The sequence below is a fragment of the Rhinopithecus bieti genome, unplaced genomic scaffold, assembly GCF_001698545.2.
Source record: "Rhinopithecus bieti isolate Rb0 unplaced genomic scaffold, ASM169854v2 scaffold_5889, whole genome shotgun sequence".
Taxonomy (NCBI): domain Eukaryota; kingdom Metazoa; phylum Chordata; class Mammalia; order Primates; family Cercopithecidae; genus Rhinopithecus; species Rhinopithecus bieti.
The window spans coordinates 1,543,697-1,565,150 of NW_016805277.1; the positions used below are offsets into that span (position 1 = coordinate 1,543,697).

Sequence of the window (21,454 nt, forward strand, 5' to 3'; positions counted from 1 at the left end):
CAGGCCCAGTGGAAATTGTGCAGTCAGGGAAGCAGCTTAAAGCAAAGGGAGAACGATGGTGGGGACAAACCCACCTGCACGGACCACACCAATCCGTCTGCTGGTTGAGGCCAAAGCGAGCACGGCATTTCTTAGGCGAGCCAGGGTCTGCTCACAGCCATGCCAGAGGGGCAGAGCAGGGCAGAGGGCGAGCAGGCAGCGGGGCAGAGCAGGGCCCAGAAAGAAGAGTGACATCAGTGTTAGCCAGTTATAGACACCCTACAGCCCCCATAGGCAGAGTGGGCCTCTCCATGGCACAGCCAGCCCCAGTGGGAGCCCAAGAGCCCAGAGCCAAGATATCAGGAAAGGTGGGCACTCAGCTACGCAGTAGAGGCAGTGGGAAGAATGGGAGGGAGGGAGTCCTGTCAGTCTGGCTTATCTCTGTGGCTTATGGGGCCCTTGCAGCATGGAGGCTGCAGAGGACCCCAAGGAAGACCATGGAGATCCAGCCTCTTCTGCCCTAGGGCCACCCACCTCCTCCCTAACCCCCTACCCATTTTATCCAGTTTTTCTTCATTCTTGACCTACATTCCTTCAAGGGATAAGGCTGAAGGCTATACCTTATGCCTGTTCTACACACTTGCAGATGGAAGGAAGGGCCCATTCTTTACCTTGGAAAAAGGGCTAGGAACTCTGCCCTGCTCTGTCCCAGTCCTAGCCTCCAGCTTCCCTGTATGGGGACAGCACAGCTGAGAAGGTCAGGGATGTAGAGTCTAAGTTACCAGAGGGGCAGGAATTCACCCACAGGAAGGAGGCCTGCAACAGGGTGTGGGCTTCTCTATATAGAGCACTTGGCACTGCCATGAAAAATGTTGAAGTGGGGGTGATAAAATTGCCAGGCTCCAGCCAGTAGGCTGTGTGACTACTGGGCCTAGTCATGGGGCCTAGCTCAGCCTCTCCCAATCTCAGTAGAACTAGCCAGGACATTGTTTGGGCTAAGCATCAAACCATAGTCAGTTCCTTGCTAGTTTCTCTGGTGAGTGAAGCTAGCAAAGGTCATGGGTGCAAGGCAGAGGAACACACCGTCTACCCAATTCTACCCAGCAGAAGCCAGTTCCGCTGAGTTTCCCTGGGACTTAGTATAATATAGCTGTTTCTTGCATGGGAATTTGACTTGTGAGATGCAGGTCTTATTTTCATAGGCCCCTGAAGGCTCCTGGCTGGGTACCGTGCTCTTCCCTTTGGGTCAGAGGAGAGCTGCTCTTAAAATGGGGACATGGAGAGGAGCCTCCACTACTGCTGAGGGAAGGTCTCACCTGTGGTGGATTCTTGGTGCTTTTCCCTCGACCGCCTCTTCTTCTTCCCCTGCAGGGAAAAGGAGAGATGCTCAGATCTGGGAGGCAGACACTGGGATACCCACAGCCTGCTGCGTAGCATTGGTACCTCTGGGATTCTGGGCATACAGGCCCCTCCTACCTTGGGGATGCTGGTGTTTCTTGATTGCTGTTCTTGCTAGGCTGCTATGGAGTGCATTTAGAAGCTCTTCCCTTACCCCATTCTGGTCTCCAATTTGAATGGAGGGAGGTGAGGTGACTTCCAGACCCTTTTCTCCCCTTCTGCCCATGTGGCCCAATCAATGTTGGGTAACAGCCCATGTGTGAGCATATCCTGGAGTGGATAATAGGATGTGGGCTTGTCCTCTTCTGAGGCAGCCATGGGAAGCCTCAGACCCTCCGTACCCTTCCTCATCAGTGCCTTCAGGACAGTAGTTCTGCATTCCTTGCTGAGATTGTGGCCTGGGGCATGGTATCTGGAAGGGTCCCCTGCCCACCCCTGCTGTGTGTCACTGGCCACTCACGTAGTTGTCCCGCGCTGACCAGCCTGGGTATAGCTGCATGTGCAGCTGCCTCTCCTTGCGGGCCAGCTCATAGTACTTGGCCTGCTCTTCTCGCGACAGCGCATGCCACTGCAACAGGGAAGGGGGACAGGTGGGATGCATCAGGGAGTCAGCAGGCTGCACCAGGCTGAAGAGGGTCGGGGAGCATCCCTGCCAGCCCACCTGCCCATGGTCTTACCCTGCGGCCCAGGATCTGGTTGATGGCAGCACTCTCCTTAAGCGTGCACTCTGCAATGACTTTGGCTCTCATCTCCTTCATATACAGCATGAAGGCATTGAGGGGCTTCTTGATGGTTGGCTTCTTGGCCTCCTTCTCTGCTTTGGACTCTGCTTGTGTCTTCCTGAGGAGCACAAATCCAGATGGCTGAGGAGCCCCCTGAGTGCCCACCTAATGGCAGCCTCCTCCTNAGCTCATAGTACTTGGCCTGCTCTTCTCGCGACAGCGCATGCCACTGCAACAGGGAAGGGGACAGGTGGGATGCATCAGGGAGTCAGCAGGCTGCACCAGGCTGAAGAGGGTCGGGGAGCATCCCTGCCAGCCCACCTGCCCATGGTCTTACCCTGCGGCCCAGGATCTGGTTGATGGCAGCACTCTCCTTAAGCGTGCACTCTGCAATGACTTTGGCTCTCATCTCCTTCATATACAGCATGAAGGCATTGAGGGGCTTCTTGATGGTTGGCTTCTTGGCCTCCTTCTCTGCTTTGGACTCTGCTTGTGTCTTCCTGAGGAGCACAAATCCAGATGGCTGAGGAGCCCCCTGAGTGCCCACCTAATGGCAGCCTCCTCCTCTAGTGTGGGCCTAGTGTGTGCACAAGTGTATGATACCAGAGTTTTCTAAGTGGAATCTTTTCTAGCTGCCCCCAGATGGGTGAGCAGACAGCTAAGTTAACTGTTCCTTATAGGGATAGTATAGCCAAGTGGGAAAAGCATGTGTTAAGGACTTCTGAGCCCCTCCTCTGTTGGCTCAGAAAAACCCTTGTTCCCCATCCCACCCACCCGCTCCTACTTCTGAGGATCAAAAGCATGTAGCCAGAGGCACAAAACAGCTTGGCCAGGGAGCTGGTGGCAGTCCTCAGGCCTGATGGGGAGGCATGTGTATCCTGACTGGCACACCCCCTGCCATCATTGTCTTTTCACTCACAGGTTGCGGTCGAAGGACTGAAGCTCCTGCTTCCCTGAGGGGGGCACAATGGCCGGGTGGGGGATGGCTGCTGGGTGACCAGGTACACTGGAACCTAGCATCAAGGACGGGTGGGTGAACCTGGAGGCAGGAAGAAAGTTAACACTGAGCCAAGAATTATGGGCCAGACCTTTGGACATACACAGAGGCCCCTGCATAGTACATGACTGGAGGACACAGGTGAACAGATACTCCACCCCTACTGGCCTAGACGTAAGTACACAGAGATAAATACAAATACCTGCTCCCAGCACACTACACAGACACACTGCAAAAATCTACACAGATTGCCATTCAGGTGGTTACTACATAGGTCCCAAGTAGCTTTTGAATCTGTCCCCTTCTCACGTCCTTCCCCCACCAACCCAGCCTCAGGAGCCTGTGGCTGCCCTGTGAGGCCTCATCCCTCTCCTGCTTGACCCTTCCAGGCCTCTCTCCACCCAATAGCCAGAGTGACCATTAAAACCACCTGAAAGTTCCTGACCTGCTCCTGCTGAAATTCCCCCAGCATCCACAGAATAGAACCCAGGCTGCTCCCAAGGGCCTACACAGCCTTGCATGAGCATCCTACTGCTGTTTCTAGCCCCTTCTCTTCCCCTGCTTCCTGTCCCTCTCCACTCCCAGTCAGCCCCAATAATGGCTGTTCCCTTGTCTTCCTCTCGCAAAAGATGTATTACTCTTTCCATGAAGCTCTCCCTGACCCATCAGGCCTGGTGGTCTCCTTGGGGCTTCCCCATCACTCAGCTGGCCCATTAAGCTGCTAGTGCCATATCTACACTTGCTATACTGGGCTGTGAGCTCCAGTGGGCTAGAAATGTCTGTGGAATCCCCTGCCATTGCATATCTGGCACTGAGTCTGTCACTGAGGGAGCGACCTAAGTGAAGGGATCCATGTACACACACCTCCCACTTCACTTTCTTGCTGTTCTGTGGAGACCATTCTGCCCCTTACTGCTTACACAGGTGTTATCCCTGAGCCAGCAGCCCCTAAGGGTCAGAGGTTGGGGACTTATGTAAAAGGTGCTGTCTCAGCTTGGGGCAGAGCTCAGGGGATGCCCAGGAGAGTCCTCCTAAGTAGGGATGAACAGAGGTGAGTGCACACACATCTGCACAAGGGGTGAGGCATGTATGCATGTACTGTCCTGGCCTCTGGGGCTCTGCTGCATGGTGTGGCCTGGGCTGAGGCCTCTTGGCACTTGCACTAGCTTCATTCTCAGGCACAGGACATCAGGGGGCTGCAAAATGACAGACGGACAGATGGACAAACGACTAACACAGGGCAAGCACTGGCCCGGGCATGGCCTTGTGTGGGCACTGAAGCCTGGGCAACAGGAAGCAGGAGCCTGGCTGTAGTATAGGGGACTCACCTGGGGTAGGGGGCGCCAGGGGCTGCAGTGGGGGCAGGGAAGTGCTGTCTATATCCGCAGGAAGGGGACAAGGGGTAGAGAGGAGGGCTGGGCCTGTGGTTGGGAGAGACAGCTGTTAGCAGTCTGGCTGCTGGCCAGACACAGGGAAGGACTTCCCTACCTTGCTAGGCAGGCCTTGACCCATCCTGTGAGACAGATGGGCCTCTGCTGGAATTTCAAGCATCTGCCACCAGAGGGCAGCTTGTGCTGCACCTGTTTCCCTCTGTAAACTTGTATGGGTGCTTGAGGAATGGAAATGGTATCCTTCTTCTGGGGCCCAGCTTAGCAGGCCCCTGGGCCCCTCCAGCCTGCTTCTGTTTCTTTGACGGTATAGGGCTGATACCTGTCCTGGGGCCATTGCAGCCACTGTTAACACTGGATTGTTTTGCACTACTTTGCCTGCTTCAACTCCTGGTCATCCTTCAGGTCTTCCGTGGCCAAGTGACCCTTTCTCCTGAAACCCCTGAGATTCCAAGCTGGATGAGGTACCCCTCTGCGCTCCTACAGTCCCTAACCAGAGCACTACCAAGAGTGCCCTGTAACTGTCTGGTTTTTTGCCTGGGTTGCCCACTAGGTAGACTGAGTTCTGAGAGGGCAGGGACCTAGGGATCAGTCAGCTTCAGCAATGCCGACTTCCCTGGTGCCTAGAACACTGCCTGGCACACAGTAGTGCTCAGTGGAAAGATGGTGAAAATACCCCCACTTCTTTCCTCACAGCCAAGTGCTACCGGGTGGAAGCGAGGGCACAGGGCTGCCTAAAGTCGCCTCCTTACAGCCTTGGTAGGTAAAATCTGCTCTAAGCTCAAGTCTCTTGGTCTTTAGCACTGCTGGCCTAGGGGATGTTTTGGAAAGGCTGGCCTAAAGATTTGCATCCACGGAACTCTGGTCTAGTCCAGTAAGGCTGGGCTCTTGAGCATCTTGCTACACCTTGATCCTAGGGGTATTCATGGGAGTAGTCTTGATTTGTATTCAGAATGGATTGTCCAAGGAGAATCTGGAACAGAGGAGGGTGCTGACCATGGGTAAAGGGCAAGTGGGCTGCAGGTTGGGCCTCCGGCCTGCACGATCTCCCTGGGAAGTCAAGTTTTCCTGCTGTTGGGTGACTGCCACAGTCCAGCTCTCTGAAATAGGCTATAGACCTGCACAGCTCACACTGTCGTTGATGAGTAAAGGGCCAAGTAGCCTGCCAAGGCCCAGCTCCAGCTGAGGACAGGCCCTTTGGCCCATAGTCTGGCCTACTGGCTGAGGAGGCCAGGCTTCCTTTTCCTGGCCCAGCCTTAAGACTCTCCAAGCAGGCTGGTCAGAGGCTTGGGCTCAAGCAGGCACCACAGGGAGGGACACTGCCCCTCAAGCAGCCCAGCCAAGGAAAGGACCAAAAGCAGTAGGCACTGAGGACAGTGAGCTGAGAAGCAGCAGCCTCTCTGGTGGCCACTCATGCTGTCCCCGCCCTGCTCGGGCCCACCTTTCTTCTTCACATATGCATATGGCCCTGGAGGTCCCTTAGCAGCCCAGAGTTCTCCCATCCAAGGGGACTTCTTGGACACTGAGGGAGACAGGGCTGGGACCAGGGAGCAGCTGTCCTGCCTCCCCAAGGGAGTATGTCAGGCTACCTGGGGAATGCAGGCCAGGGGTACATGAAGACCCCTAGCTCGGAGCCAGGTTAGGACAGAGTTGCTGGCCAGCCTCTGGTATCTAAACAGAGCTGGCAGCAGGGTGGTGAGCCAAGAGGGATGGAGGAGGAAATGGAAGGGCAGGCAGGTCTTGGTCCAATCAGCACACGGTGCCCCTTTCCCATTGGACCCCCACTCACCAGCTCACAGTGTGGGGGAGCTGCCCCATGCTGCCTGAGGTCAGGGAGTAGAAGCCAGAGAGGTCAGGGGTCTGCAGAGGCCTGTGAACTGCAGAGGAGAGAGGCTGAGTGAGTGGGCTAGCCTGACCCGGCAGGCTACATCAGCAGTTACTGCAACCTAGAGCCTCCTACAGGGGCCTTAAGATCCCACCAGCTTTGCTAGAGGACCAGACATAAACTGGTTTATTCAGGAGGATCCCAGTGTGATAACAGTGCCCCTTTGACAGACAAGGGAACCCAGGGCAGAGGGCTGGGGTGACTTGCCTAAGACGTTAGGGGGCCAGTAGGCAGAGCTGAAGTCACTCAGGCATGGAGGCATTGGGGCATCTCTGGCTGGGGGACTCCAGCCTGGCTTTCTGGGCAGGAGGCAGGCCCCTGGTCTAGGGGAGCCCAGCCTGGGGAGCCAAGGCTCCACCTGCCCCCCAGGGTTGAGTCAGCAGGTTTCCCACAGCTGACAATGAGGGATTTCAGAATGACTTTGCCTGAGGCTGAGGTGAATCAGCCGTCACAACCACCACTTTCCATTTTCTCACTGAGGGGAGGAAAGGCTACAGTTTCACAGTTCTCAGCAATGCTGCCATACTGGCAGCGAGGTCACCCATGAGATTTAGGCTTGTAGCTCAACCTGAAGCCTTCACAGTTTGATCTAGCACCCCCTTTTCCAGTCTTCTGGTGCCCTCATACCCCCAGTCCATCTTTCTGGAATTTTCTTTGGGCCCTTAGTTTGCACAGCCCCAGGTTCTCCAGTTATAAAATGGACCCAGCTACCTGATCTCAGAAGCTGGGGTCTTGGCCCTTAGGCTCTGGTTTCACTGGGCCCCTCCCCATCCCAGGCTTGTACCTTGCTTCTGGCTGATGTCCGCAGGTGCAGGGGTGGGGTGTGGGCTGTTGAAATGTTCGTAGAGAGAGAGTTGGGGGACACCATGGGGGGCCTGATTGGCCTTGTGCTGAAAAATGAGAAGGAGAGTGGGTGAGTGGAGAGTCCTGAGGGAGGGAAGGCACTGGGGGGGAGGGTGTGCAGAAAGCCCAGCTGTCAAAAGTAGTGGTGGCCAAAACCACAGGCCTCAGGGAAGAGGTACCACTCAAGTCACCCTGTGTCCAGTGCCCCTGCCCACTAGCCCCTAAGACTTTGCCCAAGCAGTCCCACCCCCTAGAAAGCCTCTTGGTCTTTCTGGGCACTCAGTTCCTGGAGGTGCATCTCCTCTGTCCAGAAAACCCTTATTGGCCTCCTCATCTCAGGTTTGGCTTGTTTGGGGGTTGCTTACAGCCTCCAGCCCTCTAAAGCAGGGCATGGCCTGGGGACCCAGGCCTACCCCAGCACAGCCTGGAGCTTTCTTTTCCTCCTCCTCTAGCCCCCAGTCTGGGGATTCTGAGTCTGACCATTTGTCTTAGCTCAGACCTAACAGGATTTTCTGACACAGGGAAGGGCCCTCTTCAATCCCCTAACTCAGGGGAGATGGGACCTGGCTTCCTCCAGGGCCAACCTTGCCCAGCCCCCGTACTTCCTGCTGCCTCAGCACCGCAGGACTCTTTTCTTTTCTCTCTCTCTTTTTTTTTTTTTTGAGACAGAATCTCGCTCTGTGGCCCAGGCTGGAGTACAGTGGCACGATCTCGGCTCACTGCAACCTCCGCCTCCTGGGGGTTTAAGCGATTCTCCTGCCTCAGCCTCCCGAATAGCTGGGATTACAGGCACCCACCACCACGCCCAGCTAATTTTTGTATTTTTAGTAGAGATGGGGTTTTGCCACATTGGCCAGGCTGGTCTCAAACTCCTGACCGCAAGTGATCCACCCGCCTCGGTCTCCCAAAGTGCTGGGATTACAGGCGTGAGCCACTGCGCCTGGCCAAGACTCTTAACACTAGTTGCATTGCTCTATCAAGAGATGACTCAGTCAGCAGACTGAAAGGAGGGGCTCCCCAGGGAGACCTGGCTGCAGGGAGTCACTGCCAGGGCCAAGGCCCAGCTCTACAGTATTCTCAGTGTACATCTGCATGGGTCAGGGCCCTGGAGACATCTTCTGCAACCAAGGCTCAACTTCCCACTTTGAAAAGCCCATCTGCAGGGCTGCTGTTGGCTGGGAGGATGGATGAGTGATCACTGACCCCTGGCACAGAGGAAACGGGACGTCTTTGGGGCAAGTCAGTAATAAGGGGCTGTGGCCTGGTTTCCTCCCCACTCTGTGGGTGCAATTCCTGACTGGGTGAATTTAACCAGACTCCTTAAGAGCTTCAGGCGTCTCTCCTAGTAGTGAATAGGGTTCATGGCCCCTTTATTACCAGGCCTGGAGAAGGGTGGTTCATGGTGAGGGAGCCTGGCACAGTCCCTTGGCATTTGGTTATTGGAAGCCCAGGACAAGCTTAGATGGAAGGCTGGGTATGAGCCCCACTGTAGCCAAGGAATGAAGCTCCCAGCTGGGCACAGGCTCCCACACCTGCCAGCAACAGCCCTGTTGCTGGCATCTTTCCTCACATTCCTGCCTCCAGGCTACAGCCTTCACCCTTCCCTTCAGGTCTTGGGGAAGGTGCTGACACTGCCACCTGTCAGGGTCCTGCTCATCCATCTGCCCACCAGGAGGAGCCTTACATAACAGGGCTTCCCAGGCTTCCTCCTTTCCTCAGGCAGACAGGGGCTGATGTCCCTATAGGTGGCTGGCAAGGAAGAGGAGAGGCTGGGGCAGATGAAGGGTGTGTGAACACATGTGAACTCCTTTAGGTATGTGGTACCTGCCACATGCCAGGGACTGTGTCATGCATTTTGTAAACCCTGTCTTTCCCATCAGGGTACAAACAGGCTGCCATTTCTTCCATCTCTAAATCCTCCCCCAGCTACCACCTCCTGTCTCACTCCCTTTTACAGAAACCTCAGCAGACTTGTCCCCATTCACTGCCCCTAGTTCTCAGCCCTCATTCTGCCTTCAACCCAGCCAGTCTCTTGTCCCATCGCTCCACCAGATGACTCTTGTCAAAGTCCCAACGACTTCCACAGTCCTGAACTCAATGGTCAGTTCTCAGTCTTCATTTTACGCGACCTCTCTGCAGCATCAGACACAATGGTTTCTCCCACTTCCTTGAAAGAGTTTCTTCACTTGGCTTGCAGAATGCCACACTGCCTGATACTCCTCCAGCTTCATGGGCCACTCCTTCCTGACCTTGTTTCTGGCTCCCATCTTGCTCTCATCTGGGTGTACAACTTTAAACATCTTCATGTGATGGCTCCACATTTCTTCTCCAGCCCCACTTCTGGGAACTCTACTTTCCAAAGGCTTACTTAACTCTACTTGGTGGTCTGAAATGCCCCCTAAACTCAACATATCCAGATCAGAACCTCTGACTTCCTGCCCCAAACGCTCCTCCCTGTCTTCCTCAGTTAATGGTAACTCCATCCTTTCAGCTGCTCAGACTAAAGACCTTGGAGTCATCCTTGACTCCTTTTTCTCTGATACTCCATATCCAATTTGTCAGCAAATCCTAATGCTCTACCTTCTGAATGTATCTAGAATCCCACCACTTCTTCCTTCTTCCTTGTCCCCCACCCAGTGCAAGCCACCATCACTTCGCACCTGGATGACTGCGGCAGCCCCCCACTAGACCCCTGCTTCTCTCCTGCCCCCCCGCCAGTCCTCAATCCAGCAGCAACAGGAATGAGATCGTGTCACTTCTGCCTAAAGCTTCCAGTGGCTTCCCACGGTATCTCCTGACCGGGAGCCTACAAAGTTCTCTGTGGGCTGGGCACCGTGGCTTCATGCCTATAATTCCAGCACTTTGGGAGGCTGAGGCAGGAGGATTGCTTTAGGTCAGGAGTTCAAGACCAGCCTGAGCAACATAGCAAGACCTTGTCTCTACTGAAAATAAAAATAACTAAGCTGGGCATGGTGGTACATGACTGTAGCCCCAGCTACTCAGAAGGCTGAAGCAGGAGGATCGTTTGAGCCCTGGAGATTGAGGCTGCAGTGAGCCGTGATTGTGCCACTACACTCCAGCCTGGGTGACAGAGCGAGATACTGTCTCAAATAAATAAAGCTCTGCGTGATCTGGCCCCTTCTCCCTCTGTAACCCCAGCACCTTCTACTCTCTTCCTTGTTCACAATGCCTGGGACTTCCCATGGGTGCTTTAGCCTCCAGCATCCTTCTTCATTTACTCCAGTGATAATTTTGAAAGTGTGCCATGATGTGAGGTAGGTTGGGAAGCCCGGCCCTAGGCTTGTTGACTTTTTCACTGACCTTTTACTACAGGGTCCTGGGCCAGTCTCATCCCTTCTCCGGGGCTGCATTTTCTCCCCTTGGAAAATGGAGATGAGAATACCAGTCCTACTCACCTCATCGGTCACAGATGCAAAAGTTCTGCTCTGTCCTAAAGTTCCAGGGAGAAGCAGCCAAGGGCCTGTTAAAGTAGGAAGTTTCCTGGAACCCCCTGGGGTGTTTCTATCCTAACAGGTTCCTAGAATAGCACCAGCCAGCCAGACAGCATCAGCCCTGACCAGGCCTCGTGACAGCTGAGGGCACGGAGTCTGAGCCTCAGGGCCTACTCCTTCAGGAACACTGGATCCTGCCAGAAAGCATTCCACCATTCACCACCTTAGGGCACAAATGCCTGGAGTATGGGGGGCTTTCGAGTCTAAGCTCCTGCTTCAGAGGAGGCCTTGCCATCCAGCCTTGGCTCTGGCTCTTTGACCCTTGGGATGGACCAAGCGCCTGGCTAGCAGAATAGGCACAGAAGCCTAAGGAGCTGAGCCAGGGGTCCATGGTGCCAGCTCTTGGAAGACAGTCCCAGAGTCTCTGCTCTGCCCAGAGTTGGGGCTCTGATCCAAGGTAGTGAGAGCATGGCTCCATGGCAAGTTTCTCAGTAAACTCTTCTTCCCCTGGGAGTGGGTGGTTTACCGAGAAACTACCCACAGGAGTTTTGGCCAGGAAGCCATGGAGAGCCCCCCTGCCAGGAGCGGGCAGGCCAGAGCTGACCCTCCTTGGCCATGCTGGGCCTGGCTCAGGTCCAGCTTTGCCACCTGAGCCCCAGGTTGCAGCACAGCTCAGGCTGGGCCTAGGAAACCTCCAAGAGAATCCAGACCAGTCTACAGCTACTGGCCTAGTACATATGCATGTGATGGGCAGTGTTGCGGGGTGTTGCCTGGCAGGCTGTGGTCTCATTCTGTCTACCAGCCTTCCTTGGGAACTGGGAAAAAACGCACTAAACAGGAGTCTGCTGTCAGACCACAGGAGAAGTGCTGGACGGGCAGGGGTGGGGCAGATAACTCACTGGCAGCTGGAGGTCCTGGGGTGGCCAGGGCTCCAGGGCAGAGCATTAAAGGCCTGGCCAGTCCCTCCCACAGTCATGCAGGCTGCCCCTTAGCCTCAATCTCCAGCCCCCTTTGTGCCTGGTGGTAGGAGCCAGGGGAAACCGTCTAGCACAGGGCCTGGCACCCATGTCCCCCATCGCCCAGTGGAACATCCCACTCCAGGGCCTCAGCACAAGGCTGTCTCAGGGCCAGGCTGCCTAGACAACAGGGTGGGGTCACTTGGGGCCTGGCGTGTATATGGGAGACCCGGTGACTAGAGGCCCCCTCCCCTGCTCCCCCTGATGGTGACTGTGCCCAGCCCTCAATGGAAGGAGGCAGGCCTAGGGTGATTGTCCCCACCAGGCCCTGAGCATCTCAGTGGCACACCTTCATCTTGCCCTCACCCTCTGAGGGCAGAGTACCAAACATAGAGCTGGGTGCACAGTAAGTGCTCAAAGCATGCTGGGATGTTTAAATGCGTTGATGCCTCACCAGCAGTCCATACTGCTTGATCAGCAAACCCCAGACTCCTGCTCTTTGCCTTTGCCTGAGCCCCTCTGTCTCCCCCACCATCCCAGGCACCCCAGGGCTACCCTGAGAGTCATCTCTGTCCCACCAGTGCCTGTCCAGCCTTCTACTGGATGCTTGGTAACAGGGCTCACTCCCAGTAAAGGTGGTCCTTCCTGCCACTGCATTGCTCTTACTGCTCAAAGACTTCCTCAGGCCACTCCAGTCCACTGTCCCACAGGGCTCCTCACCCTTTTGAACTATTTCCTTAGCCCATGGCTAGGAATTCGTCATTCAGGTGCTCCAGCATGCCCTCTTGTTTGCCAGGCAGGAGCCCAGAAGAGAGCCAGGCAGGGCCAGGCAGGAGGAAGTGGAAACGGGAGACTCCTGAGGTAGTTCTCCTCTGTTCTGAAGTCGAGCTTGGGCCTGGCTTGGCATCCCCCTTCACCACCATCCCCCAACCCCCCCAACTTCCTGCAGGCTCAGGTGAAAAATAAACACAGTCGGCATTTTCCCTGCAGACCGCAGCGGTCTGCTTGCAGGCTGTGTGCACGCTGACAGCCCTTTCCACCGCCAGCAGAGAAACTCCCTCGCCTCTGACGGTTGACTCTGAAAACCCCCAAATGCTTGAGCCCCACAACACTTTCCTAGCGAAGAAAGTTGCTGTTTCCTCTGGCCTCAAGCCTGTGGGGGTAGGGGATAGATGAGGCCTGTTAAGGCCCTCCCAAGAACGCCTCCCAGTGGCAGGGGACTGTGCCAGCAGAAACAGCCCCCCAAGAGATCAAGATGCTCAGCTGGTCACTATTGGTACCAATCGGTCAGGGTGTATTTATGAGCTCCTATTATGTGCCAGGCAAAAAAATGCTTCAGGCCTAGAGAAAAGCATGTGCTAATGTGAGCGGAGCATTTCCCATGTGTGAGGCAGAGTTCTGAGCACCGTGCAGAGTTGAACTCAGATACTCCTAACACAGACCTATGATATTTAGGTACAACTAATATGCCCACCTGACAGATGGGGAAGCTGAGGCATGAGGTCACACAGCTAGTAAGTGGCAGAGCTGGGACAACACCCACGACACTGCAAAGGACACCCATGACAGTGCAAAGGGCCTATGATTATTGTGCACAGGACACTGTCCCAGTTCTAAACCCAGTCTCTCCCTTTCCCAGCCTGGCTGGTCAGGGTGACCAGAACCAGTGCTTCCCTAACCCAAAAAATGCTCCAACAAGTTTTAGGACCCCTGGGATGGGGGTTCTGCCTACACTGGCAGCCTGTCTGGTGGCAGTAGTTGAGCATGGTCCCAAGGCCCCAGCCATGGCCCCTGCTCACCACGGTACAGCCATGCCAGCCTGCTCCTCTGGCCCAGGTGCCTTCCTCCTGCTCTGGGCCAGGCTGGCCCACTCTCATCCTGACCTGTCTAAGGGTCACCTTGTGGAAAGGCCTGTGACCTGGCTTGGGGTGCCGCCAGCCTAGCCAGCAGAGGTTAGCCTAGGGGTCCTGGAAGGCAGGGTCTGCTTCTTAGCATCTCTTTGTCTGTCTGGGCTCTGCACTCAGCAGGCTTGTTGCATGAAGACCTCTAGAATCCCGGTGCCTCCAGAACCTGTGCATGCTCCCCTCCTCAGCCACAGGGCTGTGGGCTGTGACTTCTTCCCTCAGGTCCCTCAAGCGGAAGGCTGCTCCTGAAGCCTGGTCCGGAGCTGGGAGAGGCCTTGGGGAAAAGCCGATGGAAGGAAGGGCAGATCCCCACCTTGAGCCTTGTGCTGCCTCCAGGGCAAAGGCTGACCAGACAGAAAGGTGGGCTATTGCTATGGTTACTCTTCTGTTGGCCAAGCACACAGAGGTGACACTGACTAACATAAATGCCACGTGTGACAACCCACTTGAGGCAGGCATGATATATTCTTCCCATTTCACACACGTGGGAAGCAGGGCTCAGTGAGGTGAGAAAGTCAGCCGTGGTCCCACAGCCCTTCCTCTACCAGGTCAGTGCCAGGGCCCTTTATGGGCCCTCCAGGTCTTCAGTGGTGCCAGCCTCATTCTCCCCTTCTCACTCTGTGCTACAGCCACGTGGGGACACTGGCTCTGAGGGCATGATTCCCTCTGCTTGGAGCACTCTTCCACTACTTGGCTTGGCCAACTCCTATCCATCTTTCAGGACTCATATAAATGAGACTTCCTCCTAGAAGTCTATCCTACCCTCCTTATCTGAGGAGGGGTCCCTTGCCATTCCCTCATCCCCAACTCCTTCTGCAGCACCGATCCACTATGCTATCGTTGACTGTTCATCTGTCCTGTCCTTCCTGTGGTCTGGGATTGTGCCCTAAGTTATTTATATGGAATGTATTAGAGCTGGGCCCTTGAAGTTGAGTCCAGTGCAGGTAGGGTGGGAAGTGTGTGTGAGCCAGTGTTTAGGGAGAATGTGGCTGCACTAAATAAGGCACCCTGGCTGGGGCTGGGCACAGAGTCACTGCAGCATACAGGTTAGGAAGCTGGGAGGAGCCAGAGCCACTACTTGGACTCAGGACATCCTACCTGGTACCTAAGACCCTTTGGCCTCCTCCTACCCCTGTCCTCTCCTGCCTGCAATACTTTGGGAGTCAGAATGACCAGTCAACATCAGGGCTGCCATTAATTTACATAGGGCATTTGTGCTAATTAGAAAAAGCATCCCTTCTTTTGGATAGACACCCGGGCCATGCCATGCCAGGGCAGTGGCTTGGGAAGCACAGTGCAGGCTGGTCTCAGCCCTTGGCCCAGCTCCCCTGGCACAGCCCCTCCGGTTCTCACTTTCCTTCTTTGCACTGTTAGGGCCCACCAGTCAGCCCTACAGCTCCCCAGGAGTCTGTGTCTAGAGCTGGAGCCCCACTGTCCAGCACCAGTGGCGCTTTAGTGCCAAGGAGTCTGCCCAGTTGCTGAGCAGGATGCCCCTCGAGGCCTTAGACTATAAGAATCAACTGCCTGGGGGGCAGGACGGGGCTTGCCTGCATATGGACCAGGCCTCGATTTGTGGGCTTTCACAGACCCCATCTCGGCAGATAATACTCCAGTAGGGCCGAGAGTGCCAGCCAGGCTGGAGGCGCCCCTGCTCATGCCCTTTTATCCCTAGCCCCCGCTCCAGGCACCACTGCCCAGGACACAGTGCTCTCCAAAGGACGGCCCGCAAGCTCCCTGCCCACAGCGTGCTGGATGCCCTGTGCCAGACGCCCACCACAAAGCACAGAAAAAAGCACAGAGTGTGGCTGCGTGGCCAGCTGAGCTGGAAGGGGTGGGAGATGGCAGGGCCACACCCTCCTGGACCCAGAGGCTTCAGTCTCACCTGCTGGCACAAGGCTGTTGCCACAGTTGCACAGAGCTCTGCTAGGTGCGTGTGGCCAGTTCACCCACCGCCTGACCTTGACATCAGATAAAGGGGCCTGCCACAGTGGAGGTGGGGACTGGAGTCCCTGCATGCAGCCTTGGCAAACCACAGGCCTGCTCTAGCCCAGCCTGGCCCAAGGCACCCTCGGAACTCACTGAGCCCCACTTAGCCAAGTGGCCTGGCCCATGGCCTCCAGTGGTTTCTATGCATTCGTTTACTTGCGTTTTCCTTCCTCCACTTTGAGGTGAACGCCCCTCAGGACAGGATGTTTTTAGAGGAAAATAAAAGCTTCCGGGAGCTGCTGCAACTGAGCTGCTAGTTGATGCTACCAACACAGCCTGGAGACTGCACAGCAGCCCTGAGGCTGGGCAACCCGCAGCCCAGGCAGTTACTCATGCAGCTCCTCATCAGTGCCCAGGCGTCCAGAAGCCCACCGTGGACTGTGGACCGAGCACAACCTCATAGCTACGCTGTCTTTGGCAGTAGGGAATGGAAAACAGGGATCTGGGGATGCAGGTGTTTGAGGAGTTCTCAGGCTGTTTTCCAGAAAAGGCAGGAAAATACCAGAGGTGCAGATTTAGAGATGGCAGCCCCGACTAGTAACAGCTAACTGAGTGTCTCGCAGTCTGCAGAGCTCCACCCCTGCCGGAATCCCACGTCTTCCCAACCACTTTGTGCTGTGCATACAGACTTTGCAGACGAGGAAAGTGAAGCACAGCGAAGCTAAGAATCTTGCCCAAGGTCTCACAGCAAGCAGTGATGGATCTGGATTAGAATCTGGCCTATTGGGGTTCCTGGCCACAGATCTTTACCATTCAGTGACAGGCCTCAACAGGCAGCACTTCTGCTGGCAGCAGCCTGCCAAGAATCTTTCTTGAAACAAACTGGCCAGTAGTGTGGCTCTGACCTCCCCCCAGCCCTAGGTGAGGGCACTCTGTCCTTGAAGGAGGTGATTTTGATTCTCAGTCATAAATGACCAAAAGAAAAGCAAGAGGTCATCCCTCCCACAGGGTCTGGCTGGTGCTCCCTGGCCCCACGTGTGAGGAGGGGTGGGACAGCCCCCGGAGGCTGGGGTGCTCTCACTGTGGCTTGTCTAGCTCCAAGCCTGGGGGTGACAGAGTCCAGGCAAGGCCCAGAAAGGCAGGGGCTCAAGGGCGGAGGGCGAGAGCCCTGGAGATCGCCTCCCCAGCCTCGGCCCTGCATTCTTGCCCCAATTTAATCTAGCAGCCTCTGAGGAGCAAAGACAAAACAGGGGTCTCCAAGTCATGTGTTCTGTCCTGCAGCCTGCACCAGCCCTAGGACAGTCCTGCCCTGAGGCCACGGTCATGAAGCGCTCACTCCCCCAGCTACGGCCAGTTTAGGCCCCTGGGGCTCTGTCTGGACTGTCTAGCCATTTATCCAAAGGGAAACAAGGCATGGAAAGGAGCTCCTGGAGGTGCCAGGCCCTTATGTGCTGCTGCCTGAGCCCTCACACCCAGTGTGAGCAGAGGGAGGAGGCTGGGCTGTGCCAACTGCATGGGAGCCTCAGGAGAGCCCTTCATGAGGCGAGTAGGGGAGGGTCACACAAAACTGGCCCAGACAGCTCTCAGAAACACAGCTGGGTGTAGCATTACGCAAACAGGGCAGAGGATGAAATACCAAACTCCTGGGGTTGAGGAGTGGGAAGGGATGGGACGGGTGAGCCAGGCACCCAGCTGTGGCTGCAACACACATGTGCGCGGCCAAAGATGCAACGGAGTGTAAGGGGAGGGACAGCGAATGCCGAGTCAGATGTCTGGGTTCAAATCCCTCCTCCAGTACCCACTAGGCACAAGTCTCTCCATGCCTGGGGGTCCCCATCTGTAAAACGTCTAGGTCTCATGGGGTTGCTGTGAGGATTAGATTAATATTTGTGCTTTTTTTCTTAATATTCCTTTTTTACTTAAGAACAAAGTGAAACAAAAGGAGAAAAACCAAAAGCAAGTATGTCCCAAGAAAAAGGCTTTTCAGGAACGCCAGCATTGTGCCAGGTTGGGGCCGCCAGCCCTTGATTTCCTCTGGACCACTGCCTGATTCCTGTCAGGCCAGATCACTGAGCTCCTGGCTGGCCCACAATGACCAGAGTGAGAGCGTGGGAGGCGGTGCGGCAGTGAGAGAAGAAACTGCCCTCAAAGTGCCCCAGTGGGGCTGGCAGAAGCTCTGGTTCCTAAGCAGCCTTCCCATGGGTGAATAAGGTGGGCGGGCATACCCATATGCTGGGACTCCCTCAGCTGCCTCAATCCAGCATTTTGCACGACTCAGAGCCTAGGAAACCCCCTAGCCCAGCCCAGGACCATACAGAGGAGGGTGCCTGGCCCAGGAGTCCAACAGCAGGCCCTGAGCTGCATCAGGACCAACACTAGAAAGAGGAAGTGATCCACCTATAGACAGGTCTTAACTGTCCTTCCATCACGCACCAAATCAGAATCAATCCTAATGTCATTTACGGATACTTTTCCACATAACATTTCTTCTGGAAGCCCTGGGCATCTGCCTTTCAAATAAGAAAGACAGCCCTTTTGGCCCTGGGAGCCCTGAACTTACCAGGTGTTTGGGGAGAAAAGGGGTCATCCCTGACCCAGGCCCAGAGCTATGAGGTACCCCTGGAGAGGCAGTGAGAACAATGGCCTTTCTCTGGGGCCAGAGGAATCCAGCTGGGTCCAGCTGATGAATCTGGCAGTGTGCTGGGGGTACCACCCAGCTTCTTGGCCCACAGTGCCCCTATCTCCACACATTCTACAGCAAGTGGGACAGAGCAGGGAGGAGCATGGGTTTCAGGGTAAAACAAACCGAAGTTCAAATCCTGACTCTGCCAGGTATTAGCGCATTCCTTATCCTCTCTGAGTCTCAGTTTCCTCATCTGCAAAAGGGAGGCCACAGTAGTACCTGCTTTCTTGGCTTGTACAATCTTTTTTTGTGTGTTTTTAGAGACAGAGTCTCGCTCTGTTGCCCAGGCTGGAGTGCAGTGGCACAATCTCGGCTCACTGCAACCTCTGCCTCCCAGGTTCACGCAATTCTCCTGCCTCAGCCTCCTGAGTAGCGGGATTACAGGCGTGCGCCACCATGCCGGGCTAATTTTTGTATTTTTAGTAGAGGCGGGGTTTCATCATGTTGGTCAATCTGGTCTCGAACTCCTGACCTTGTGATCCGCCCACCTCGGCCTCCCAAAGTGCTGGGATTACAGGCGTGAGGCACCACGCCCTGTCGACTTGTACCATCTTGATATCATCATGAGTAAAAGCCCCTGGCACAGGTCTGGTGCTTGGGAAGTGCTTGACACATGAACTACTATAGTTGCTGTTATTCTTTCAACAACTGCTTACTGAGTACCTACTGTGTGCCAGGCCCTAGGGTGGGCACTGAGAATCCAGTGGTGAAATGAACAGATGTGGCCGGGCCTCACAGATCCTCTCCAGCCCTTTCTGATCCCAACTCCATCCCTGACACCACCCCCCGCAACATGGCCATCAACCCTGTGGCCTTGGCTCTTCCAGGTTCATCTGTCCCCACACCCCCACCCATGGGGCTGCCCACTGCTTCAAAGGCTGCCAGCGAGCTCTGGGGTGGCTGCTGCAGCCAGGCACACACTCAGTGGCCAGCCAGCCTGGACCCTGGCTGTACCCAGCCAGCAGAGACTTCACTGCTGCCACCGCCGCAAGGCTCTCCACAGGCTGCCTCTCAGCATCTCAGAGGGCCCACCCACCTCTGCCTGCCTGGCCACCGGGCCAGCCACAGAGCCATCTGATTTGAATGAAACTTCAAACTTAATGACTTTCATGCTGGTTATTTAAAACACAATGTAATTTTCTAAAACACCCTATTATTTCCTTTGATAGCTACAAAGCTTCCTCCAATCCCATAAGCATGTTTATTTTTAGGGAAAAGAGTGGTTTGCAGTTGGTCATAGAGACCATAAGGAGAGGGAACCCACAGACAGCAGGGCAAAGAGTCAACCCTAGCAGCTCGGAGGCCTGTACTGCCCTGCCTCCTACTTAGTGGGTTTTCCACTGGACACTGGGGTCTCCCGGGCAGGCCGTGCCCTACTCTCACAAGCACGTTGGCAGTGACTCTTTCGTCCAACATTGGACAGTGGCCAAATAAACATCAGACTAGTGCCCTCCCAGTGCTCCCCCTCCTTGGGGCTGCTGTGTCCTCTTCGGTAAGATGGTTCCACTAGCTTTCCAATAAGCTTCCTGCCGGCATTCCAGGCATGACAAGTCTGGGGAAGGGTCCTGAGACCACCATTCACCCTCAGCAGCCTCCTCCTGGCTCTCCCAGACATTCTGCCCTGGGTACAGCAGGGCCTCAAGCTTTGACCAGCTAAGTGAGACCTGTGCCCAGATACATTGGCCCCAGGCAGTGGCTGCCCACACTGGGAGGGTGAGTGGGTGGGGCCCTGCCAGTCAGGGCTCCCTGGCAAGGGAGGTGGCCTGGTGGTGGGTGGGTGTGCGTGCAGAGGTCAGCTGAGCCCCACCAATGCGAGGCGTCCTCTGGGAGCAGCTATTTTTAGGTCCCAGGCTTTCATGTGGCCAAATGATGTGGAGTTTACAAAGCATCAGTAATGCGTTTCAGATGGCGGCCCAGCAGGCCAGGAGGCTGGGCCCGCTGCCACCAGAGCCAGGTCAGAGTTAGTCAGAATCCCTCGGCCTAGACTCCCATCACCTGTCCCTCCCTCCCCACGACCCCTTCTTGCCTGATGGGGAGGCTGGCTCTGGAGCAGTACTTGCAAGGAGCTGCCCAGCAGACCCCGGCTGAGGCCCACCCAGCACACAGGCCTCTCCATGGCCAGGGATTCCCACCCCATTTTAGAGGAAGAAACTGAGACCTAGAGAGGTTCACAGATTTGCGTGAGGTCACACAGCAGGGGAAGGCATGGCTTCCTTCCCATCACAGCTCCCTGCCCTCATGGGAAAACTGGGTTTCCTGGGAGGAGATGATTTGCCACCACTGGCACCCAAACCAGCTCAGACATGGAGTGGGGGCAACCCTAACCATGTAAACTCCCAAAGCCCACACCCACTGTTCCCTGGGGCCACGTCCTGCCCATCCATGCCTGGAGCCTCTGCCGCACACTCATCATTTGGAAGCACATGGTGTGGGGCCCAGACAGCTTTCCTGCCCTTGAAGAGAAAGCTGGTGGTTTTAATGGGGGGCAGGGTGGGGGGGTTAGGAGGAAGCTTATTTCGCAGAGTCTGCTCCTCTGATCTCCAGGCAGTTCTAGCTGTGGAGTCGGGGCTGCGGAGTGAGGGCTGTGTGTCCCCAGGCTTGCTCCGGCTCTAGGATAGTCTGCTAGCAGAACCCAGGCAGGTGGCCTCCTCCCAGAAGAGGGCCAGACTCAGGCTCATCCCAGCTATGCCCTAGGCCAGAATCCCTAACCAGCAAGGGACGGAGGCCCTCTACTCCCTGGGGAACTGGCCAAGAGGAGCCCCATGTTCCAGCAGAAAGCAGGGGAAGGGGGAACCTGTGCGGAGGACAAGCCCACCCAGGCGGTAGACAGCTTGCATGCAGCAGCGGAAGCGGGCCACACGTTTTTAAGGGAGGGAGGCGGTTTCCCAGGTCCAGACCCCAAGCATGACAGGTCGGCGAAACAGGGCAGCAAACTGCCTGAATGAAGAAGCTGATAACGTCCTGGTTTCTCAGAGACACCCACCCTCCACCCCTGCCAAAGCCCCAGGGACCCTGGAGCTCTGCTAGAGACAGTGCTGGTCAGAGATGCTCTCCACACCATGGCTAAGTCACCAATGGGCCTTGGGACCTGAGCAAGCCACTGACCTGGTGGGGCAGAGTTCCCCTCAGTAATCAGCGGGCCAGACCCTAGGCTCCCAAACCCCGAGAGAGCATGAGAGTCAAATGGAAGGATGGGAAAATGGAAACTTCTCACCTCTGAGGTACCCCTGCCTTACACTGCCCAACACCCTTGGGTCTTCTCCGCCCAAAGCCTACCCCTCCCTTGGCTCTGCTCAAGTTCCTCCCATGATCCCCATGCCT

At 55.8% G+C, this 21,454-nt stretch overlaps 1 protein-coding gene across 1 annotated transcript in view; it reads right to left on the reverse strand.

The window, feature by feature from the left end:
* TCF7 (transcription factor 7) overlaps nt 1-21,454 on the reverse strand; it is a 33,732-nt gene that overhangs the window by 3,245 nt on the left and 9,033 nt on the right. Inside the window, 7 exon segments of the mRNA XM_017871981.1 lie at nt 75-147; nt 1,296-1,344; nt 1,838-1,945; nt 2,437-2,599; nt 3,019-3,138; nt 6,274-6,361; nt 7,154-7,259. Coding sequence (XP_017727470.1) covers nt 75-147; nt 1,296-1,344; nt 1,838-1,945; nt 2,437-2,599; nt 3,019-3,138; nt 6,274-6,361; nt 7,154-7,259 — 707 coding nt within the window.